This window comes from Symphodus melops (assembly GCF_947650265.1).
Source record: "Symphodus melops genome assembly, chromosome: 7".
In the NCBI taxonomy this organism is placed as follows: Eukaryota; Metazoa; Chordata; class Actinopteri; order Labriformes; family Labridae; genus Symphodus; species Symphodus melops.
The window spans coordinates 13,181,136-13,203,480 of NC_136697.1; the positions used below are offsets into that span (position 1 = coordinate 13,181,136).

Below are 22,345 nucleotides of genomic sequence, written 5' to 3' on the forward strand. Positions count from 1 at the left end.
AGAGTTTAGATGATCTTCTTTAAGTTTCTCATTCTTCCCTGGGGTTCTTGATTTCTGTGTGTCCTCAGTGTTTCATGATTTAGTTTGTAGTTGTCCTCAGTGTTTCATGATTTAGTTTGTAGTTGTCCTCAGTGTTTCATGATTTAGTTTGTAGTTGTCCTCAGTGTTTCATGATTTAGTTTGTAGTTGTCCTCAGTGTTTCATGATTTAGTTTGTAGTTGTACTCAGTGTTTGTTGTGTTGCCAGTCTGATTGCCCTCATTGTCCTCACCTGCGTCGGCAAACAGCAGTGTGTTTTGGTTTTGTGCTGGTGCTGAAGGGCGAGATCTAAACAATGACTTTTTTGTTTACAGACTGCTTTATACACTCTGCTAAACATACAGTATTTCTGACCTGATCACTCTATTGTCACTTCTGACATGTGAGATAATTATTACAGTCAAATTATTCTATTCTATTCAATAACTAAAAAATAGCTCAAACAAGTGGAGAAAATGTGTTGCAGGTAAAATTAAACAATCAATAAGGTATTAAAATGTGTTCCATGAGCACCTTTCTGGCATCAAGACTGTTTTGAAGCATGTAACAGGTTTTTAAAATGTTTTTAAAGATTCCTTCTGACCTTGTGAATTCATGATCTCTATCACAGATTAAAGTTTCTATGTGACTTGTTATTGTCTTTGACTCTATTAAACTTGATATATGGATACACAGGAATATAGCAGAACATGTATGTAAGACTAATATCCTCTTTACGAAATGTTTGAAATGGAACTACAAACGAAAAAAACATTTCCCTCGGCGTGCTCTTTCTCTCTATCTCCTTTTAAGGATACTATAGTCTCATCACAATTAGAAATACTTTATTAATTCCAGGGGAAATTTGTGTGACAATAGGTTAAATACTTCATATAGAAATAAATAATTAATCTCTAATTGTATTCAGGCCTGTCAGTCATGGGCTCTGAGAATCATCCAAATATTTCTCCCTCATACGGCACCCCTGTCTACGTCATTGCAAAAATGTCTGCGAGTGTCACATAATTGAAACGGTAAGCCATGCCAGCAAAGCAGTGCCACTCAGGAGTGTTGTGTCAACATTACACCAGCTACAAACAGCCCAGTCATGCATGGTTGTATAGAGGGATGAGAAGGAGGGATGAGATGGAGTGAGAGAAAGAGGTGCAGTGGAGCAGCTGGGAGCAGCTGTGAAAGAGCAGCTGGAGTAATCGTTTTTCTGTTTCTTTCTCTCTCCGCCCATCTTGTGTCCCTCCCTCGTCCTTTTCTTACTCAATCTGTCACTCACACACTTTGACACAAAGTCTGATTTATTTTGTGTGTGACTATCCAGTAGTGATAGGTCTGGGTTTCTTTTTGCATTCCAAAGGTTGCACACTCATGTAAAGACTGCATGAAGATGAAAAGTGACAGAACAATGCTTATTTTCTGAATAACGATTATTTGTATTATTTAAGGAGCCCAATAGTATGTTATAATAGTACGTGTGTTATTCTGTTTCATAGTTTGTTCGTCTTCAGCCTATGTTTCTGAGAGTGCTTTGAATTAACATTCGTTTAAATAAGACAATGTGATCGCCCCTTGAAATCTGATTGGCCTCCAAAGGTGCCACTCAAAAATCACAAACTATTGTTGGCTTCTTGCATTATCAGAGGCTGGATTTGTGTTCAACTATTTGGGCTATGTCAACACATGGTGCTAGTAGCTTTCTTTACCTTTCGATGTGTCACATTTTCTTAAGTTACTTTAAATATTGTTGGATGAAGGATTGATGACTTTCAATCCTACATCCTGCTGAAACCCTCTGCCTTTTTTTTTATTACCCTAATAGTCACAAGCCATTTTACATCCCATCTGTGCTTTACATAAACTTGGCCCTTGCTATAATCAACAGGTTAACAATTTGTATTTCAGGAAACTCTCAATTATTTTGCCCAACAGCTGGAGGACATTTGATTAAAATAAAGTATGATCACGGTTTACCACAATTACTGAATCACGCAATGAAGTTGTGTTTTTAATCACTAATCAGGGAGGGAAAGCCCCCTAAAACATTGTGATGAGGTTTCTGAAGTGTACAAACTTAATGATTGGCTCTTTTTTCTTTTTTGGAAAGTCATAATCCATTTAAGAAACATTTTGAAGTTTTCAGACATAAACCATTTCATTTAAAAAGTTGAACTCTGAGCACAAAATGTTCTCTTTTGTCAAATATATGGCAAATTATATTGTTTAAAGATAGTAATGAAATGAATGAAAATATTGTAAACTTGATATTGGAAAAACAATTCTGTGTTAAATTATCCCAATATTTATTCATCAAAAAACCTTTTTAAAGGCAACACAAATTTTTTTTAAAGTTCACTTTGGTCAAATCAGTGCTGACAATCAATCTGCGATAAATACAATTGTTTGTATTTTATTCCTATTAGCGAAGTAAGCAACTAAAAAAGGAGACAGTGTCTCTTTCCAAGATATCAGAAATAGAAGAATAAGAAGGATAAGATGCCTGACAGTAGGGTTTTTTTAGTCAAAATAAAAGGTTAAAAATAAGGCAACAGTTCTAGGTTGAGTTGACCATACAATCTGTTGATTCTCGATTATTCAGCATGCATTTTCAGTGTACAGAGTCATCGGTGAACAGCAGCACAGAGCTTCACAGTCTTCATGTTGCGCTGAAGCATTCAGCTCTGCAGTTGCAGAAAAGTCGCCTGCAGTGAGTGTAGCTGCTGCTGCTGCCACACTGCCCTCTACCAGCTCAACTCTATTAGTTCAGCTTCACCACCTCCCAGCAGCCCTGAGGTTGTGACAAAATGCTAGTTAATGTCTCTTTACAGTGCGTGTGTGTGTGTGTGTGTGTGTGTGTGTGTGCATGCGTGCATGTGTGCGTGTGTGTGTGTTTGCTACATGTGATTCATTTTTCTCGCCGGGCAGATTAAGCGGATATAATAACATGCATATGGAGGACCATATAGGGCGAGGAAGTAATTAAGGAAGTTGAGGTAATAATTGGCTTTGGTTCAGAGGCCACTTACTATGGAAATCCAGGACATTTAAGTCTTCAAGGAATAAAACAGAAAAGTGACACTATATACTTACAGCCTGAAGGAACACAACACACACAATGTTAACGAGATAAAAAAACAGTTTGGAAAATGAAACCTAATAAACAAACAACGGCCCGTAAATATGTTCTAAATATGTGATGATTTACAAATTGTAGTTCAACATTGTGAAGCCTTTTTTCAAAGTAAAATACATAAACAACATTTTTGACTCTTGTGGAGTTAAATTCTGATATATTAAATGTCATGAATGTTTTGCTGACAGCGTTTGATCTAATAGATACCATACAGTATGTTTATAACGAAAACTTCTTGAAGGTCAGTTCATACAGGCCTTGTAGCTCATAACTTTCTACCTGTTTTCTCTTCTCCTCCTTCTGTCTCCACCCTGTTTCGAACCCCTCATGTTATTTGTTTTTCATTTCTCTTTAATTTTTTTAAATTTTTGTTTCATTGCTGCTCCTTCAATGTGTTGGGAGGGGTGCGGCACACTGTGAAAAGCTGTTGAGAGGCAGCATACGGGTCACATTTTTCCACTTCTACATTAAACTATGTATGCCACACTGTTAAGAAAAGGAAAGAGTGAATTGACAGGAAAAACGTCAAACATGCCCTCATTACCAAAAGAATTACTACAAAAACAAAGTTATTTTCAATCACTATCACAGCTATGAAAATACTATGAATGATAGAAACACCATGATGTTAACATATGAATCTGCATTTCATTTTGTTGTAATTCATATAGAGTGTTAATTTAATGCCTGTGTTCCTGGAAAAAAAAACCTTTATAGTGACAATGCTAAAGATTGTGAAAACACCATCCCCATTCAGTCAGAGACGTTGACGAGGGAAGATCAGAGCCAATCACAACAACAAAGCTCTTCTGGTAGCTCTGTCTTCCTTTCCCTCATCCCCTGGGAGAAGTGTTTAATCACATGGAGCTCCTGAAGCTGTCACTGCTGGTCAGGCCATCTAACTGTTGTCAAGCAGAGAATAAGACAGACTGTAACATCACTGTAGGAGATGACAGATGGTTACAGCTTGAAAGATAACCAAGATGCATGATATATGGGATGATTTTAGGAGGCGGTTACGAGACATGAATTAAGGACTCAGGCCTTGACTGGAGAGAGGGCTGCAGCTGAGATGTTCTTCGTCTTTTTTATAGCTTTCGGGTTCAGATAAAGGCCCACATACATTCAGTTAATGGTGTGTTCATTGGTCGAAATGGCCTCATCATGACTTCAAATGTGGTTGGTAGAAATCCCTCGAGCCATTCAGTGAAGCAAACATGAAGGCGACAATAAGGGGGCAGAAAAACAAGGATTGGATTTAAAGACATGAATAAAGGTTTGTCTTCGAAAGATAAATTATTGGAAAATATGTTACCCAACTTTTCTGAGAGGGCATTTTACTTCTGTTTACATACATGCTTTTTTTGTTTTGACTGATCTTGGTTTTTTCACCAAGTTGCTAGCAAGCATCTAAATGATAAATTTGTGGCATTAAACAGCAAACTTTTCATTCAAATATGGTCACGTCTGGCTCCAAAAACACAAGAAAGCCTCGTCCTAGGTGTCAAATTTGAGGGTTTAAAACGGTGGTTCCCTTATTTAACTGTACTTTTTGAGCTGGGCAATGTCAACACTGTCAGTTGTACAGAAAACCTGAAACAATTTGGTCATTTTACAAATTAATATTGATTATATGCAGTATGCTTACCAATTGAAAACGTCCATTGTGCTGAAGGTAATCCCACATTTAATGAATTAACAGCAATACTATCAGGCTTGTACATTTAGGAGTTCATAAAGTTTCTATTTTCTGGTTATTGCAACATTGTAAAGTCCCGCTATATATTTTGTTCGACTTTCAACCAAAGAAGAGCTCACTGTAGTTCCCCTTTTAGGCCAGTACTGAACAGTATCATGCAAAATGTGCACACACAAAAACAGTATTGTATTTGATTTTATGTTGTGACTTTACTTTTCCACTCTCATTAATAGATCAGAGCAGATCCACGGTTTTAAAGGTTGAATATAACAAGCTTGCAGTGTAAATCATACACGCTTCTATCAAGAACGAATGACTTGAAGACCAAACAAAGAGCCTGTCACTGAGGATATGTTTGACACAACAGTTGACAGTTTGTTACGTAGAAGCAAGCCTGGAGCTCTAATAATAATGAACACATACAAAAAAAAAACAAGTGTCACTCATCATCTTTTTTCTGCTCCCACATCCACGTGTGCTCAGTGGTTTCAAAACAAAACACACACAAAAACAGTCCCTCAATAGATAATTATAGACACAAACTTCAAATGGGTTTCCCGTTCTTTTACACCCACACACACACCCTCATGCAGAGCGCATGCACTTATGTACAAACATGAACACAATCATTCCTTCAAAAACAAGAACTATATATAAACACACATGCCTAATATAGCATCTTTAGCACTTATACGTTTACTGTCAGAAACAAGAGCACCATTTCATTTACATGCAAATTGACACCCACAAGTTCACCAAACCCACCCTCCTGCCTGCGACGTATGTGTGTGTGTATGTTAGTGTGCTTATAGCAGCTCCGTTGGAACTTAAGTGAAGGTGCTGTTCTGTCCCGCTGTTTTTTTAATGATCACTAAAACAAGACACAAAGAGAAAAAGATATAGGTAAAGATAACAGCTCTGATTTTATTATCCATGTTCGGTTTACAAACAGGCCTGACAGGCAACCTATTAAAGAGGCTCCATGCAGCCTGGAGTTAGTCATCTCATGTTTGCACAGAGTAATACTTGGTCTGGGTCTCAATTTGTCCTCTGATTAGATTTCTCCTCCCCATATAAGAATATGAAGGCTCACTTGAGGGGAGTGAGTATTTTCTAATAGTAACTGAAACATAACAGAAGGAGGAAAAATGTGGATTATGTAAGCAAATGTACACTGACTGTGCTGGATTCAATGATATATCTAGCAAAGTAAACCAGTTCTTAAGACAGTGTGATGGGCAGCCTTTAAGGCTGCTATCGGATAAAGTAAGGCACTGCTGAGAGAAGATCGTTTGAAGTCAGATATCTGTCACCCTCTGCTGGTAAACGAGAAGCCCGGCATGAATTCTCTGTACTACATCACTATCTGTTCTCTGCCGTGTGTGCTCTGTAATGTGTACATTTTGGAGATCCATATAGGTGCTCCCGTCTGAGCTACACAGATTTCAGTGATAACTCATCATTGTATGTAACATATTTCAATAAAATGAAATGTATTAACTTGTTAAGATAGGAAATATGTACAACAAACCTGCTCTGAACCAAAGCTACAATTTACAGAGAAATAAAACGACACAAGTAATAAAAAACAAAAGATTGAAGGCATACATATTTTGTGAATATATATTACTGAATGCATCTAACACCAGGCCCAAGGACATTTAGAAATGAGTTTCTCTCTATAAAAGCAGAATTATTTCCATGTCCAGAAGAAGTATGCTTGACGAAATTGTTAAGAATGTGAGTGTTGAATTCTCCACATTTCTGGAGTGGAAAAAACTCTTTATAAATGTCTGCAAGAAACTTAATCTTAATTTAGACTTCTGATAAAGCAGCAATTAAAAGTGAACACTCAAAGAACTCATTGCGCATACAAAACAATCCATCCCTCCAAAATAAAACCAATTAACCAATCAGTCACTGGAGGCTGATTTCATTCGCTATTTAGAGTCATTTAGTGAAGGCTGCAGTATAAAGTGGCAGATAATCGCACCACATTTGATTATCCATTGAAAGACTGATCCAGTCTTCAGTGTGAGGAAGTGGTTGAGTTAGGGAGATTATCTCCGTCATTATGGAGCTGATTGGCTGCCCAATGGCCTTCATCCAATTTAGCTCTATCAGCGTGAACCTCTGTTGTACAATCTCATGTAACTCAAGAGTGGGGGTTTTGTGTGTTTGTGTTCATGTGTCACCATGTTACTGGAAAAGGTAATTTAGTTGATTTAAGTATTAGCAATTTAACAGTCAATGTATCTACAATGTTTTCAACTTCAAGAAAACAGATGCTTAAAAAAGGGTTCATTGTTGTGCTGCAGATGAGTTCATTCAAACAAGACACCTCAGTTTACTAATCTTATATACAGCTAGTTACAGTAAAGTCTGCTGTAACATCAGTATTGATGTAATAAAAATTAAATGGAGTGGGCGCTGGTAGCCTATTGGCTATTGTGTGTGCTCCACGAATGTGAGACAATAGTCTTCCCTGTTTACAACCTGCACAGTTCGAATCAGACCTGTGGCTCATTTCCTGCATGTCATTCCCAACATGCTCTCTCCCCGATTTCTGACTCTATCATTAAAAGGATTCTATTTAAAAATTTCCTAGAGTCTTATGTTGCCTGAATTTTTCATGGTTTTTGGTTCTGATGTTGGTCTGGGGTTTTTTGGCTTTGGTTTGGTGTCTCATCCGTAGGTTACTTTGTTGTCATGTTTTTGTTTTGTTTTGTTTTTATTTGGGTTCTCATGCTGTGTTGTTATGTGTGCTTCTGCACATGTCAGAGCATTTTATTATTACTTTTATTATCAATAACAGTCTTGCAAGCTGCACAACTTCGTTGATGCTCAATCTTAATTTGCAGAGGACTATGTTGGTTCTATATTAGAGAAATTGTCATGATATCCTGTCTTGTTTTTGTACTTGTTTTTTCCCTATTGTGTTTCCCTGCGTGTTACTTGTGATCTTCTATGTTGTCTGTAATATTATTTCCTGTTTTACTTTTGTTAAGGTTCCCAGTTTGGTGTTTAGTGTTTTTTAGTCTAGTCTCAAGTGTTTCCTATTTTATTTTGTAATATGTTGTTTAGGTTGTGTATTCAGTGTCTGGTTTTACTTTGTAGTTGTCCTCAGCGTTTCTGGTCTTGTGTTCTTTGTGCCTTGTGGTCTTTCCGCCTGTCTGATTGCGCTGATTGTCCTCACCTGTGTAACCAGTTTCACCTGTGTTTGATTACCCCTGTGTCTCTTTAGTCTCTGTGTTCCTTCCTCTCTGTGTCAGTTTATTGTGTGTTATGTGTAGTCTGTTGGTATTCTGTAGTTTGACTCCCACTGCTTTTGTTTTTTTGGGCATGTTGGATTTTTTATTTGAGTAAGTGTGCGTGTGTGTATGCCTTTTGTTTAAATACATTTTTTTTGTTTTTACATGCATTTGGGTCCTCCTCCTTGTCTTTCAACCTATGACTGCAACAGAAATTGTGTTTCTAGTGTAAACCTGCATGCTTGTTTATCTTTGCATCGTTTCAGAGCATCAACAACTGAGGAGTTACAGTGATTAATACTTTTCAAAAGCTTTATTACAGGGTAGTTTGAGGGTTGAAAATAAATGTGTTCCACAATAACAGAATAAATTACATTCATTAAAAAAATCTGAGCAGCATTCTGATCTCATCTTTCGTACTGCAGTGTGGCATTGTAAATAATTTATTAAATATGATGAATCTATAACTAAAGTGTTCAGTTTAACAGACTGATACATCGATGAAAGTCAAGCAAATTATCTTCTTACAGTAGATATTACTCGGTAAAAGTCCCTTTAAACAATCATCCAGCCCATAAAACGTTTTGAGACGGTGTTTACGATATGTCTAACAAAACTGTATCAGTTCTTTCATGCTGCATCCTTTCTCACAGCAAATGTCAGATATTTTTACAGAGCTTCGTCTGATCCGAGAAGACAAGGGGTACCAGTGTGGAGCCACGGGGAACATCGCCTTCTCCCTAACTTCAGACTCTCCAGAGGTTGGGATTGTCTCATGGTGCACCTCTGCGGAGGCGTCCTCATTCCCTGAGAAGAGGAGGTGGAAAGAAATGTGATATCTAAACACTGAAATTGTGCCGTTTATGCTTTAAACTTTTTCTGAAAATAAATGGTGCCATTTCTATTATATGTATGCATTTAACAAATGATTAAGCATAAAGGTCATTAACAGTTAAAAATGCTAAATACCTTTAATATCTATTTATGGTATGTATTGTTTACCAAAGCAAAAGCTCCAAATCAATGCATGGATGTTTGAATAAGCAACGCAAAGTACTTACAAAAAGAAGAATACTGATTCTGCTCAAGTTCTTCATCCATGAGACTCCTTCTTAGTCGAGAGTTACCACAGGATGAAACAGCCAGACGTATCAGCTCTCTCCCACACATCTTAATCCTCTCCTGGGCATGAACCACACACCCTGCAGCCACCAGCATCAGCATCAGAGACACCAAACACTTTTCAGGAGACATTGTATTATATGTTTCTGCTCCTCGGTTTATCAGTAAGCAAAGCAACTGACTGGATGAAGAGACGAGCGGTTGGACTGTGAGCTGACTTGTGTTTTAAACATGAAAGGGTTTATATAGTTTGCGGGTTACACTCATATATGCTTACACCACATATTTGGAATATGTATTCAACCTTGACGAAAGAAAAGCATGTCCTGATCTTAAGCTTAGCATCATAATGATGCAAATGTTCGTCAAGGCTGAAACTCTCACAGAGATAAAATACACCTGGCCTGACAGAGATCTACAACTCAGCCCTAAAAAAACAAGAGCTATAACGAAAGAAAGGTGAATGAATTGTTTTGGTCAATGAGAATAAAAAACAAACAAAAGAAGTCTGTGTCTAAAAGTTAAACATAAAAACTCACAATAGACATTGAGCAGTTCCTATGCCCAGCTTATCTGCATTCATTTTCTCAATGATGTCCTTTATCGCCAGATATGATCAAAGCATCAAATTATATTTTTTGGAAATTATCAAAACAACATAATTCACATTTTCATTCAATAGGATTTTCTTCTACACCTTATCTTGACATATGTTGAGTGATGACGCTTAACTGGAACATTGTGCAACAACGAAAAAATGTCAAGGACATTGATAGAAGCAGTCACACACATGGTCACTCCAGGCAAGAGTGAGATTGTATAACAGAGCCATAGTGGACTGTTTCACAAGTGATGCATTGAGGTCTTATATGAAAGATGGTATATCTTGAATGAACTACTGGCTATGCTAGATATTTTAACCTGTAATGCCAATGCCCATTGTGGCAGTAGGGTATTGGATTAAAAACCTCAGCCTTACATTTCTCTCTCTTTTTTTATTTCAATAAGAAACCCCTGATGATGAACTCAAATAGGTTTATCTGGCTCATTATAACATTTGTTAGTTCTAACACTGACTATACCACTGACTCAAACAAAAAAAATCCTCTGTCAACTGTCTTATGGTTATGTTCTCTGCTTTGTAATTGTGTTGTTGTTTATTTGTACACTTGATTTTCCCCTTGTTGTGTGGCACTCCAGGCTCACTGTAATTAAACATGCAAATTAGCTTCATAGTATTTCTGAAATGGAGGAATCTTATTCCAGTTCCTGGTGGTTTTTTCAGTTTTGTTTTGAGTTTTAAAGAAAAACCTGATATGATACAAATTACTTTAAGCTGCCCAGCATCAAATCATATTTCATGCTGCATATTGTTGCATATTTATAGATTGTGTCCCTCTTGAGGTATTTGTCCATACATGCATCTGGTCTGCCTGGCATCCTCTGCCATCTACATCATATCATCAAGTTAAAAGCTCTGCTCTATTTATGATCTGAGATACAGTCACTAATGAGTCAACAACAAAGTCTGTCATTGATCTTTTGGTGTTCTGGTACCAGGTATACTTATGAATCACCCATTTTGAAGCATTGTGTTGTGTTTTGGAAATGTATAACTGACAAGGAAGTACACCATAAAACACCTGTTGGGTTCAGATTGGGCAGGCCGATGTCCCAAACACCACCCTCCAGATTGCGCCAGCATTTGCAATGTAAGCATCAAATTAACAGCAGAACAAGAAAAGTTTTCCGGGACTCTACCCAAACAGTATAATAATACCAACAACTATCTAGAAGGATATTAAATATATAATTAAGTCTAAAATGTGCCAAAGTTGTTGGTTGTTCTAAGGGAAAGATGTTAGTTCCCAACATTTTATGTGAATGCCTGCCTGCCTGCCTGCCTGCCTGCCTGCCTGCCTGCCTGCCTGCCTGCCTGCCTGCCTGCCTGCCTGCCTGCCTGCCTGCCTGCCTGTCTGCCTGCCTGCCTGCCTGCCTGCCTGTCTGCCTGTCTTGGAGATCTTTTCCTGATGTCCTTCTTCTATTCCTGTCCATTCAGGTCTGTCTGGCTGGCTGACTCACACAACACTGCCAGATTCTTTCTGTCCTCTTGAGGTTTAATTGATGCTGACGACACCATTAAACCACTCTGGCATCTCTCCCATTACCTTATACTGTAATGCTATTAGACAGGCATCAGCGTGCCCTCTGAAAAAAGTGACCCAAGTGTCTGTTAATAGATATAGACATTGAGCCTTTCCGTATTTTTTTAAGAAATGTGGGTGAACTGTCATAATAAAGAGTGCAATGCAACACAGATATTTCTAATTTAGTAAGAGATCTCAAATGGTATTTAGAACAAATCCATAAGTTCATATACATAACACATTTTTTCCCAGCTTGTTGCTTTTTTGATTATAGTTTTTATACACACAACAGTAAAATACATCTTATATACACACACAAATATTTATTTACAGCCACTGTGCAATAGATGAATGTTTTTAATGAGTGAAATAATAAATGTTGGTAAATTCAATACATTTCATGATTTGTTCTTCCTTTGTCACATTTTTTTGCACATATTAAACGATGCACTTCTCATCACATGCATTGGGTTACAGTTATCCATGCATACAAGCTGTTAGCTTGGGATGAGATTATACTTTGTTCCATCATAAATATGCAGTCTTTCGTGAGTTGTTGCACAGAACAAGGAATTGGTTTAATGGTCTTAGAGAAAAAGCTAAATACAGTGGTGTAGTCCAGGGACAGTGCAGGAAGTGCTTGATCCTGACATCTAAGGGCCAAGAACATCAAGATCATCTCACTGCTTGGAGGGATGGTGCTAAATACAGACGTGTCTAATAGCTATTATAAGCACTGTTAACCTTGTATGACTTGTAAACATATCAATGCTCTTTCCCTTTCTTATGAGGATATACCAGAAAATTGGTAACAAATTGTTTAACTAATATAATAAGTAGTTTGTAAGAATTTAAATAAGCTGATTGTGCAATCCTGATTCCCTGTGCCACCAAAATAGCACCGGACATGATTGACTCCTGCCCTTGTCTGACCAGGCGGGAGGCGCAAGCGCAAGTCCTGGTAATCCTTGACAACAAAATTACACTCACAGGCTTGATCTCCATTGACACATCAGTGCAGCGTCTCTTCAACTACTTTGGTGTAGTCAAGAGCATGCTGAGAGACTGGAGTGATTTTTTAAGAATAATACCACTTTGTTGACAGCAAGACAAGTTTGCACTGATGATGTTTTTTATTGCTCACAAATGTGAGAGACTTTAATTGCTATTAATTTGTATTTCCTTAGAGGTCAACAGTTGCGCTTTAGGATGTTTATAACGTGCTGGCACAGAACAAGACTTATACAGAAGACATCTTGTGTGCGACTATGTCGCTGTCAACCAGGTAGTTGTGCAAGATAGTTCTTTAATAGCACTTCCAATGAAAACAATGATTCAAAAGCATTGTTTTCCCTTTAAATAATAAAAACTACTTGTCCTCCTTGTGTCAAAAATCTACTTCAGTTTATTCAGAGTTATATGGAAACAGAGAAAAAGCAGTCCAGTGGAAGTGAGTGGTCCATTTGACTAAGGAGTCATCATCCATAGTGTGCAAGCCATACCTCCTGTAAAGCTGAGGCTTATACAGTAGCTTATCTCAACTTACTGCTGCCTCCATTTCACCCTTTGCTTGTTTGTCTTACATCACATACACACAGAATTGGAGGCAGATCGGGTCTTACACTCTGTAGACCCATGGGTGATAAGGCCATTTGGGGTAAGAAAGATTGCAAGTTGACAGCTTCATCACTCAGTCCTCGTTCTCGTGAATAGTTTCCCTCCAGCTGGGCCGATAGTTAATCTCATCATCAGACTCCTCCAACTGAGGTTCGAAGCAGTTATCAAACTTGCGCCTAAAACGCTTTTTAAGCTGGAAGGAGCGCTCTGTGTTTGAAACGTTGTACTCCTGTTCCTTGAGTTTGGCGTAGTAGTCAGAAAACTTGTTAAACAGGATGGAAATGGGCATGCCATTGAGGATGATTCCAAAGGAGATGCAGCCAAATGCAACACAGCGGCCAAGATAGGAGATGGGGACAACATCTCCATAGCCAACAGTAGAGATACTCACCTGGAGGGGGAAAAGAAGAAAGTGAGCTCTTAACTCTCATAACCTATTTTCTACACATCCATTCTAAAACATATCTGTTACTAGTTTGACCTAAAGTTAGTTTAAGACACCATTTCCAATATGACCCCGGGGGACAGATAACATCTTTTGAATTGAAATGAATTGACCGCAGCCATCGATGGGCTTTAAAATTTGCTTCTAAAGCCAATAGGTGACTTTACTGAAATTACATTCATGTTAACTACAGTCTATGGATTCAAACATGCATAATATTTCTAAAACAATGCTTACAGTTCTGGGGTGAGTCATGTGCCAACCTCCAATTAAATTTCCATGTGGGGTTGGGTGAGGTTGATTTGTAAACGCACCTGATAGGAGTCTGGGAATTTAAAATCTATCATCAAAGTGTCTGACTTTAATTTACGCTTTGAGGAGAGTGTAATAGCAACTTTGGCAATTTTCAGGGAAATTCTGTCCTTTAAAAAAGTTGCATATATCAAGTTAAAACAACATATTTTATAACCAATTAGCTACCATCAGCCAACATCCAGCTACCTCTAAGCTAATGTTACCATTAGCTAGCAGGGAGTTGAATGCTAAGATACTTTTCTAAATAACATATGATACAATTGGGAAGGTATAAACAGACCTAATTTGTGTAAGCAATATACGATAGCCACTAAAGCTACCATCAGAAAACAGCTAATTTTATCTACCGGAAAACTTGAACATCTTCTCTTTTTCCTTGCCAATTTCCACTATTAGTTATGTTTAACAAATATTAAATACCTATCAATCAAACAAGAACTATATAGAAATGACATTGACTGTCAGAGTGACTTGCCTCCTACAATTTCCAGTCTAAAGACTTAACATTACAACAGTATAACAGCACTGTCTGGAGCTTCCATCATGTTAGAGAAAAATGGCTTCCGTGTCAGTATTTCTGTATTGACACTCAATCAGATATTATAGAAAGATTTCTCCAGATGGACCCAATGTCCACTCCAAAACAACCCATGGCTTCTTAAGAATCCTATCATAAAATGTTTTCTACAGATCATGTGTTTTGTGCCACGAGTTGTAAATAAAATAGATCAATCTTTGAAGAATGAATTGCGACACTTTCTATCTCTGGAGTGCAATCACAGCGTCTGGCCACAAAGGAGACGCATTACACGGTATTAGAGGGGATTAAACACATATAAGTTAACAGCTGCCACCAGATAAATGAAACCAAATGTCCCTAAATGAGAGAGCAAAAAACACAGGGAACAGGCTGATGGTTTTGGTTTAGAAGATACTTGTAAACCAAAATGAAGCAAACAAAGTCTGTCTTGAGGATTGTTTTCTGAAAAACAATAATATTCAGGGGAAAATAATAACTTAATCTTAACTCTTTCCAAAGTTTGTCATCCAATATAAAATTACGAATTGTAGTCTTGGAGCATGCTGGTTCTAATATAGCTCCATTGTGTACTGCACACTGTAAATATATGTTCTTTGTTGGTCAGAAGATGTTTTCAGAAAAGCATTGCAAATCAAAAGACTCTAGTCTACTAATCTCCACTAATAAAAAACATTGTGGTTTGGCATTTTGGACAATGCACTTATTCCCTTTTTTAAAGGAAATATTCCCAAAACTTTTAAACCTGTTTCCTTTGATTTACAAGTTTAATACAATAAGAAATAGAAACTCCCAACATAATAAATTTGTGTGGAGACCATAAAATGTATGTTTACCATTTCTTCAGTTGAAAGAAGGCAGCAGTTGATTTTCATTAGACAGCTCTATAGCCATCAGCTTTAAACATCTGTTACAGCAATAAACTTAATTCTAAAGGCCTGTCTGACAGTGTGAAACATGTTCACTAAACAGGCTAATTTTCCCACTTCAGACATTGATATCACTTTATGTTATAGCCAAATTCATTCTCTGGTATTGCAACAACTACTGTGTCTTGCACTGTGCACATTTGACTTGACAGGCAGTCAGTGCAATTGCTGGGAGGCCTAATCCTTGTCAACCAAAATGACCCTCACTGCTTGATCATAATGACCCTTGCCACACAAACACACATACAATTCTAACACAGTCAAGAGGAACAGCTTAGCAAGGTTAATTGATCCGGAAGAGTTTTAGTTTGTTGGGGAAAAAAAGACAGGGTCACACCCTCTAAATGCAGTGCAACATTGTTTTTATCATTAATAATGAGAAGCAAGTGTTTCCTGGATTTTTTAGGAATATTAAATTGAGTTTAAACCTTTAATTGAGCTTTGTTCCCATGTTGTAAATAAAGGTTATTATGCACCTATCGTGATCCAATTCCATCTTTCGTCATGACAATTCCTATTGTATATATATATGTATATGCCAGGAATATAGTCAAGACACCAAAAAAGGCATCCGAACTTGAAATTAGAAGTGTATCCTACTCACCGCAGCCCACCACCAAGCATCTGGTATGCTGCTGAAAGGGGTCCCAGGCTGATCCACTTCAACAGAGTGCATCAGAGCAGAGAAGGTGAAGATGCCCATGGCAATAAACAGGAAGAGGCAGCACACCTGAATGATAACAGAGGAGAACAAGTCAACAGCAGTCTTGTTTTAATATTAATATAAATCTCTACTTTATAAATCTCAGGTCACAGGTCACATGACAAATTTTGTTGTATCAAAACACCCTGGTCGTACAAACCCATTTTGTGTATTTCCACTCAATTTGACTATGTATGGATTTGGATGACCCACAATCAGAATAATGATTTAAAACACTGTTTCACTGCAGATGGCAGCACAGGGGGAATGGAGATTTTTGACAACATAAACAAAGATACTCTGGTATCTGAGTTCGATTATAACATTTTTAGAGTGTTATTCCAAATATTTGGTTGTCCTTTAAATGTTAGGGGCCAAAGAGCGTCTTGTAGCCTTGTATTACCATGGATGTAAGCAAAAAACAATGGTAACCCAAAACTGATGCCAAGCTTTATGATCCTGTGTATAATATGACAGAAATTGAGAAATAATTTTTAAGCAAAATTTGAGTTTACACCTTCGTGCAGGGTACTTATCACCTATGAAAGTTGCTATGAAACCTTTAAGCAGATAGATGTGAAGCAAAAATTGCACTTCATAAAAAACCTGTTCAATGAAAAAACTGTTCTTTTGGCTCTGTTTATACTCTTCTTGCTCATCAGTGTAAATGTTACCTATTTAGCAGCTAATATATATCTTCTGATTGAAAAAAGCAGCTGCTTGCTCATCTGAACATGTATGATGAGAGCACTGAGACAAAAAATCTACAGGAAAGTTCAGGCCTTCAAACAAAAATCTGGAGGTAGAGTTGGCTCAGTTTGTGATAACTAAAGGTGGGTTCATTCTGACCACTGACAATTTTCCATATAAAAACAGTAACATGATACAATAATGCTATAGTATTTATTTTAAGTAGTGTTAACCCAAGCTTAAATAGGGGGAGTGGCAGATTTACTGATTTTATTGCTTGAAATCCCTCCATACCTGCTCAGAGCACTGCCTGATGGTAAACCCAAATGCCCTCATGCCTGTGGAGTGACGAGCAAGCTTCAAGATACGGAAGATGCGCATCAGCTTGACCACCTTGAGAACTTTGCTGACTTTACTGACTCTCGTCATAGTCTTCAGATCTTCTTTTGAGCTGACGTCTTCTGAATCTAAAACAAATGCTTCAAAAATTAGCTGAACAAAGTAGGGCATAACAGCCACCACATCCACAAAGTTTAGTGCACTCTTCACAAAATGTTTGATGTTGGATGTGGTTAATAACCGCAAAAAGTATTCCATAGTAAAGAAAAGGATGGAACTAATCTCTATCCACTCCATGTAGGTTCTGCCAGCTAATTTGTAATCCCTGAGTTCTTTTACTGTGTTCATTGTCATGGCAACAATAGATATGAGCACAAAGAGACTTGAAAACACAGCAAAGGCTTTGGCTGACAGGGAAGAGTAAGGATTCTCCATCAAGTCCCAGAGAATTTTTCGAATCCCTCCAAGAAACATGTTCTTATATCCCTCATCATCTTGGTGAGGCTTAATCTCGTCGATCAGCTCCTGGTTGACCTTCAGCTGATCTCTGATGTCATCGACTTTCTCCTCAAACAGTATTCGGCAGCACCTGAGAGGAAGAAGAAGGTAAATGATTGCCGAAGATAAACAAACAGCAACAGACTAAGCAAGACATTAATACTTTAACAACTACAGCACACCTTGGAGTGTCCTTCAGTTTAAGCCCCCAGAACGACAACTCTTCCTCAAAGTTTACTGGACAGAGACTGTCCATCACCCATAGGACATTACTGCAGTAAAAGTGGAAGATGTAGTGGAAAAACATGGGGTCCCTGTCAAAAAAGAACTCATTGTTCTGAACGTTGTAATCATCACAGAGCGTCAGCCGCTTGACCGGATCATTACAGAGGGCAAGGACTCCAATCCTTGTCTTTGGGTGTTTAAGGACCAGATGCTTTGGGATGTGAAATACCTTTCCACCAATGTTCAGGTTGACAATGTTCGATTGTCTTGGATTTGGAAGGTCTTTGCTCTGAGTTTTCTTTCCCTTCTTTTTTTCTTCAGGTTTGTCGAGGTTGTCCATAGATGTCCATGCTTTCACAGAGCTGTCCTGTGAAAAGGGGAATTCACCCTCCTGTTCTTCAATGCTCTGTGAAAAACTCATCTCACGTTTTATCGTTGCAAAAAGACTGGAGCGACGCTTTTTCAGCACTTTTAACCTGGGCTTCACAGACTCCATTATGTAAGCTCCTTGAAAGATGAACAAAGGATAAAAAAAAAGTTTTTGAGCAAAGTTCAGATCAGTCAGTCAGAAGCAATAAAGAGAATATTCCATAAGATATCCATCAGGCTGAATACTGCCCTCTAAAAAATGCTTCCTGGTTGAAATAAAGATAAGGAAAGCGCTACCGTGCTTTCTATGCCTCAGCGTGCAAGAAGATCAACGGCATGAGTTAGGGATTCAGCCTCTTTACTGATTCTCTAATCCTATTGCAGTCCTTTCAGTCCTAACGCAAGTTAAAAATACTGTTCACAAGGATTAGCAATGTGATTTACGGCTTTGAGGGCTGAGAGACAAGGCAAGGCAGAGAGAGTGGTGTGATGACATTTGCATCCCTAACAAGGCATGTGGAGGGCTTTTTAAATACTTTAACAATATTTAATATAATATCTGTAATATATTTTCAGTTATATTACCAGAATATAGCTTTTTGATTTTCTATAAATACATTTATAACATTCCCACTCTCTATCTTATTTATTAAATCCTTATTTGACTTTTATGTTTTGACATCAATAATTGTGTCCTTTTGTCCATTTTAAAACATAATAAACAGAAGTCTGAATAAAGTCACAGTATAATTTCTTGTAGATTTTACTGGGGAAAAAACAACAATGACTGAGGGTTTCACAAAGTTTTAATTAATTTGGAAGAACAGAAATGTATAAATAGAGTAGGCCTGAACTGTGATAATTTCAATGGGCAACAAACAGTAATGTGCCCACTCCTAAAATCAACCACTTCATTGGACAAGTGAGGTCAATTTTTATTTATTTTTTGTGCCAACACTATAAAGTTGGCCCAAATTTCTTACAATCTATCGTGATTTGCAAGTAGTTATGTAGGCCTACGAACTGTTTTACAGAGAATCAAATCAAATGACAAATAAAACAATTGTGTAATGAATTGCAGGATGCAGGATTTAGTTGTAAAACCCGCGTTAGAACAAAACAGATAAAATGTGCTGTATTATTCCAAACTACAAACTATAAACTTTATGCCATGGCAAAGGTGACACAGGCTTATTCTCCATTCTCCATTCTCCATCTATGTCCCACCCACTATGGTCCCACCCATTGATTTTCACAATTAACCATTCGCCGGGAAAGGAAGTGGTTTTACTAGAATTAACTTTAATTTTAAGAATTGGTATTTCGATTCATTTTATTAATTTACTGTACTGTGTTCTTTTCTAACAGTATTATATTGAAAACAAAATTGAAAAAAATAAATAAAACGAAGCATTAGATTTGCCTTATATTCCGGCCGTGAACCACGTGATTTCCTTTCCGGTCTAACCTGACAACATGGACGCCAGCCGCGTGCAGCCGATCAAGCTCGCAAGAGTAAGAAAACTTATTTAATGGTGAAAATAATCATACATTTGTGTATCGACAGCTACAATACCAATACATGACTGATATGGCACTTAAATATTTAAGTTAAGTGATACTATTAAGCGCCCTGGCTGTCTTACTGCTCGGGAGCTCTCGTGCGTCCATCATGGAGGACCATCTCGTAGTGTGCGAGCTGGTTCACCATTACACGGCCTTGGACCGGTGTGGTCCATTCTGCGGTTAGCATTCTGACAAAAAGCTTATTTTTTGACAAGTCTTAACTTTTTGTCTTTTTTTCAGGTCACCAGGGTACTCGGAAGAACTGGATCCCAGGGACAATGTACACAGGTATGCTAATAATGCTAACCTGAAAAAAAAATGCTAACTATTTTCCTTTCCTACATACACGAAAGGGCTTCAACACATCCACCTCTTTATTCTTACACGTGTGTTTTATGTATATTAAATTCGTGTTTTTATATCGCTGAGATCTTTATCAAAGACAGATTTTTATTTCAGACAAACGTGTCATGTTGAGAATTGATCTCTTATGATTTAAAATGATCAAAGAGTAATTCAACTCTTATGATTTAACATTCAGCAACTTTGATGGTATAAGTTAATCTAAGAGTTGAGCAGTACGAGTCAGAATCGGCTTTATTGGCCAGGTTGGTTTAAGACACAAGGATTTTAACTTCAGTAGACTGCTCTCTCTGTACAAAGTAAACATTAAATATAAACTAAACCTATAAATGGGTAATTAAAGATTAATATGTACAAGACTAAAGTAGTGCCAAACAATGAAGTATAGATGGGCTACTTTCTTTACAGTATTTACATTATAAAGTGTGTAGGTCATTTAAATTAAATATCTGTACATTCACATTGACAGTTTTAGTACTAGGGTTAATTTTACAGAGACTCTCTTTGACAGTTTAGCTTTCATCAGAGTGACGGCCTGATTCCTGTTAATATATAAAAGGGACTACTTGTATTAGTGTCATGCAGATTTTTGGTCTTGCAGGTCCGCGTTGAGTTCATGGACGACAGCAACCGGTCCATCATCAGGAACGTGAAGGGCCCAGTCAGAGAGGGAGATGTGCTGACACTTCTGGAGTCTGAAAGAGAAGCCAGGAGGCTGCGATAGGTAAGAGTGGGGAACATACCCAAAAAGGTGTTAAAATTATATGTCCAGGCAGAAACAATCAGCAATTTAAGAATCCTGTTTGAGCTCCTGTACAGGGTCTGGGCTCTAAATCTAACTTTGAGCCCACAAGTTGGTTTATGACCCGGCAGGGAATGCCTTTTTAAAAGAGTTAATTTAAGCCAGGAAATGTGAGAAAATAAAGGTACACCTCATCAAGGAGGTGGATTTTGTACTTTTTGGTTAGTTATTTTGGTTTGTTAAACCATTTTAACTAGCTATGGTGTGTTTTTATGATAACAAGTATAGAGTAGTAAATGAGCTCACAATTTAGAAGCTGAACCCTGCTCAGTTGAACCCTTGCGTTGTTATATTGGCATTTAAATGTAGCATAGCATTTCAATACTGACATCACTACAGTTGTTAAGCAGAGGAAACTGTCTGCCAACTACAAGTTACTCTCTTTGTAACTTGCATCAATTCAGGCGCAGCACTGCCACCAGTGTGAAAGCAGACTCTCGCAAACAGAGCTGTTTGTCAATCATGGAAGGCATGCCTAAACCAATGGTGGACAGTAAGGGTCAATCATAGTGCCACGTAATTTAATGACTCACCAGTGACATGGACGAAAATGGTCATTTACTAGCAATAGGTTTTGTAGTGATTGGACCAGCTGTCAATGGCACAACACACTTATTTTACCCACATTTGGAGAGTGACAGGTGCTTATTTTGGACCCTGCTCCCATACCTTCAAACAGGCATATGAAATCAATTAAATTTGACTTAAATACAATGTGTCACCTTGTAATTAGTAAAGTTCAGTTGAGGGAGTGGGGTAGACGTGCATCAAAGGGCAGAGGACAGTCGAACCAGCAGTTCATTTGTCAGAAACCTGTACTTCAATAAACTGTATGTTGGCTTGCTAATACTAAGTGAGATAAACCTGTTTAACTATTAAATCAGGTTCTAAATGATTTGAAATCATTTATTTTCTTTTATTCAATTGCACACAGACTGTTAGTAGTTTTGTTGTTTGTTTTTTTGCTGTGAAGTTTAATTAATTTTGAGGTGTGGTCTGACTTAGTCTTCTCTTCTCAGTTCCCGCTGAAGCTGTGAAGTGCAGATCCAACAACATTGAGGAGACGCCATCAGTTAAATGGGAATGTCCTAAACCTCACTTCAGATGTTTTGAAATAAATTTGGATGATAAGATGGAATTCTATATCCTGTGGTTATTGATAAGATGTATTGACTTTTTTTACAATTATTAAAATGGAGTAACATTTATTGAAGATCAGCTGTGAACTTACTCTAGTCTTCAGTCCTTGAGAAGATAAACGGGAGAGGATTGACAGCACAGATGTCCAAATGCTTTCTCTCTTTTTGCAAGGTGATATCACAATATAGTGACATACACACTCAACATGTTTACACCCAAATACATTTCCTGAATGTATAGAAAGTAAGAAAACTGGAGAATGAAGACGAAATCCCTGTTTTGTTCAAACCAGCAAAACGTGAGTCTGACAAAAAGTAATTTGAGCTGATCTCAAGCATCAAACAGACATTTAAGTTATGATCTTAACTATCATATTTCAGGATTTTAACTTCGGTAGACTGCTCTGTGTACAAAGTTAAACATTAAAT

At 37.6% G+C, this 22,345-nt stretch overlaps 3 protein-coding genes across 3 annotated transcripts; 1 reads left to right on the plus strand and 2 right to left on the minus strand.

Moving 5' to 3' along the window:
* Positions 1-8,407: 8,407 nt before the first annotated feature.
* On the minus strand, positions 8,408-9,433 carry insl3 (insulin-like 3 (Leydig cell)). The gene is made up of 2 exons (XM_079348602.1): positions 9,171-9,433; positions 8,408-8,916 (listed from the first exon to the last, which is right to left on the minus strand). The coding sequence occupies exons 1-2, from the start codon at positions 9,361-9,363 to the stop codon at positions 8,717-8,719; spliced, it is 393 nt and encodes a 130-aa protein (XP_079204728.1). The 5' UTR covers positions 9,364-9,433; the 3' UTR covers positions 8,408-8,716.
* A 2,360-nt stretch (positions 9,434-11,793) lies between these two features.
* LOC306826384 (potassium voltage-gated channel subfamily V member 2) lies at positions 11,794-20,617 on the minus strand (the record flags this gene model as incomplete). Its single annotated transcript, XM_079347681.1, has 5 exons — positions 11,794-13,386; positions 15,827-15,952; positions 16,910-17,543; positions 17,635-18,184; positions 20,542-20,617. 5 exons carry the CDS (start codon positions 20,615-20,617, stop codon positions 13,069-13,071), a joined length of 1,704 nt encoding a protein of 567 aa, XP_079203807.1. The 3' UTR covers positions 11,794-13,068.
* rps28 (ribosomal protein S28) lies at positions 19,478-21,915 on the plus strand. Its single transcript, XM_079347682.1, has 4 exons — positions 19,478-19,561; positions 19,853-19,900; positions 20,577-20,699; positions 21,797-21,915. The coding sequence occupies exons 1-3, from the start codon at positions 19,523-19,525 to the stop codon at positions 20,697-20,699; spliced, it is 210 nt and encodes a 69-aa protein (XP_079203808.1). The 5' UTR covers positions 19,478-19,522; the 3' UTR covers positions 21,797-21,915.
* The last annotated feature ends 430 nt before the right edge of the window (positions 21,916-22,345 follow it).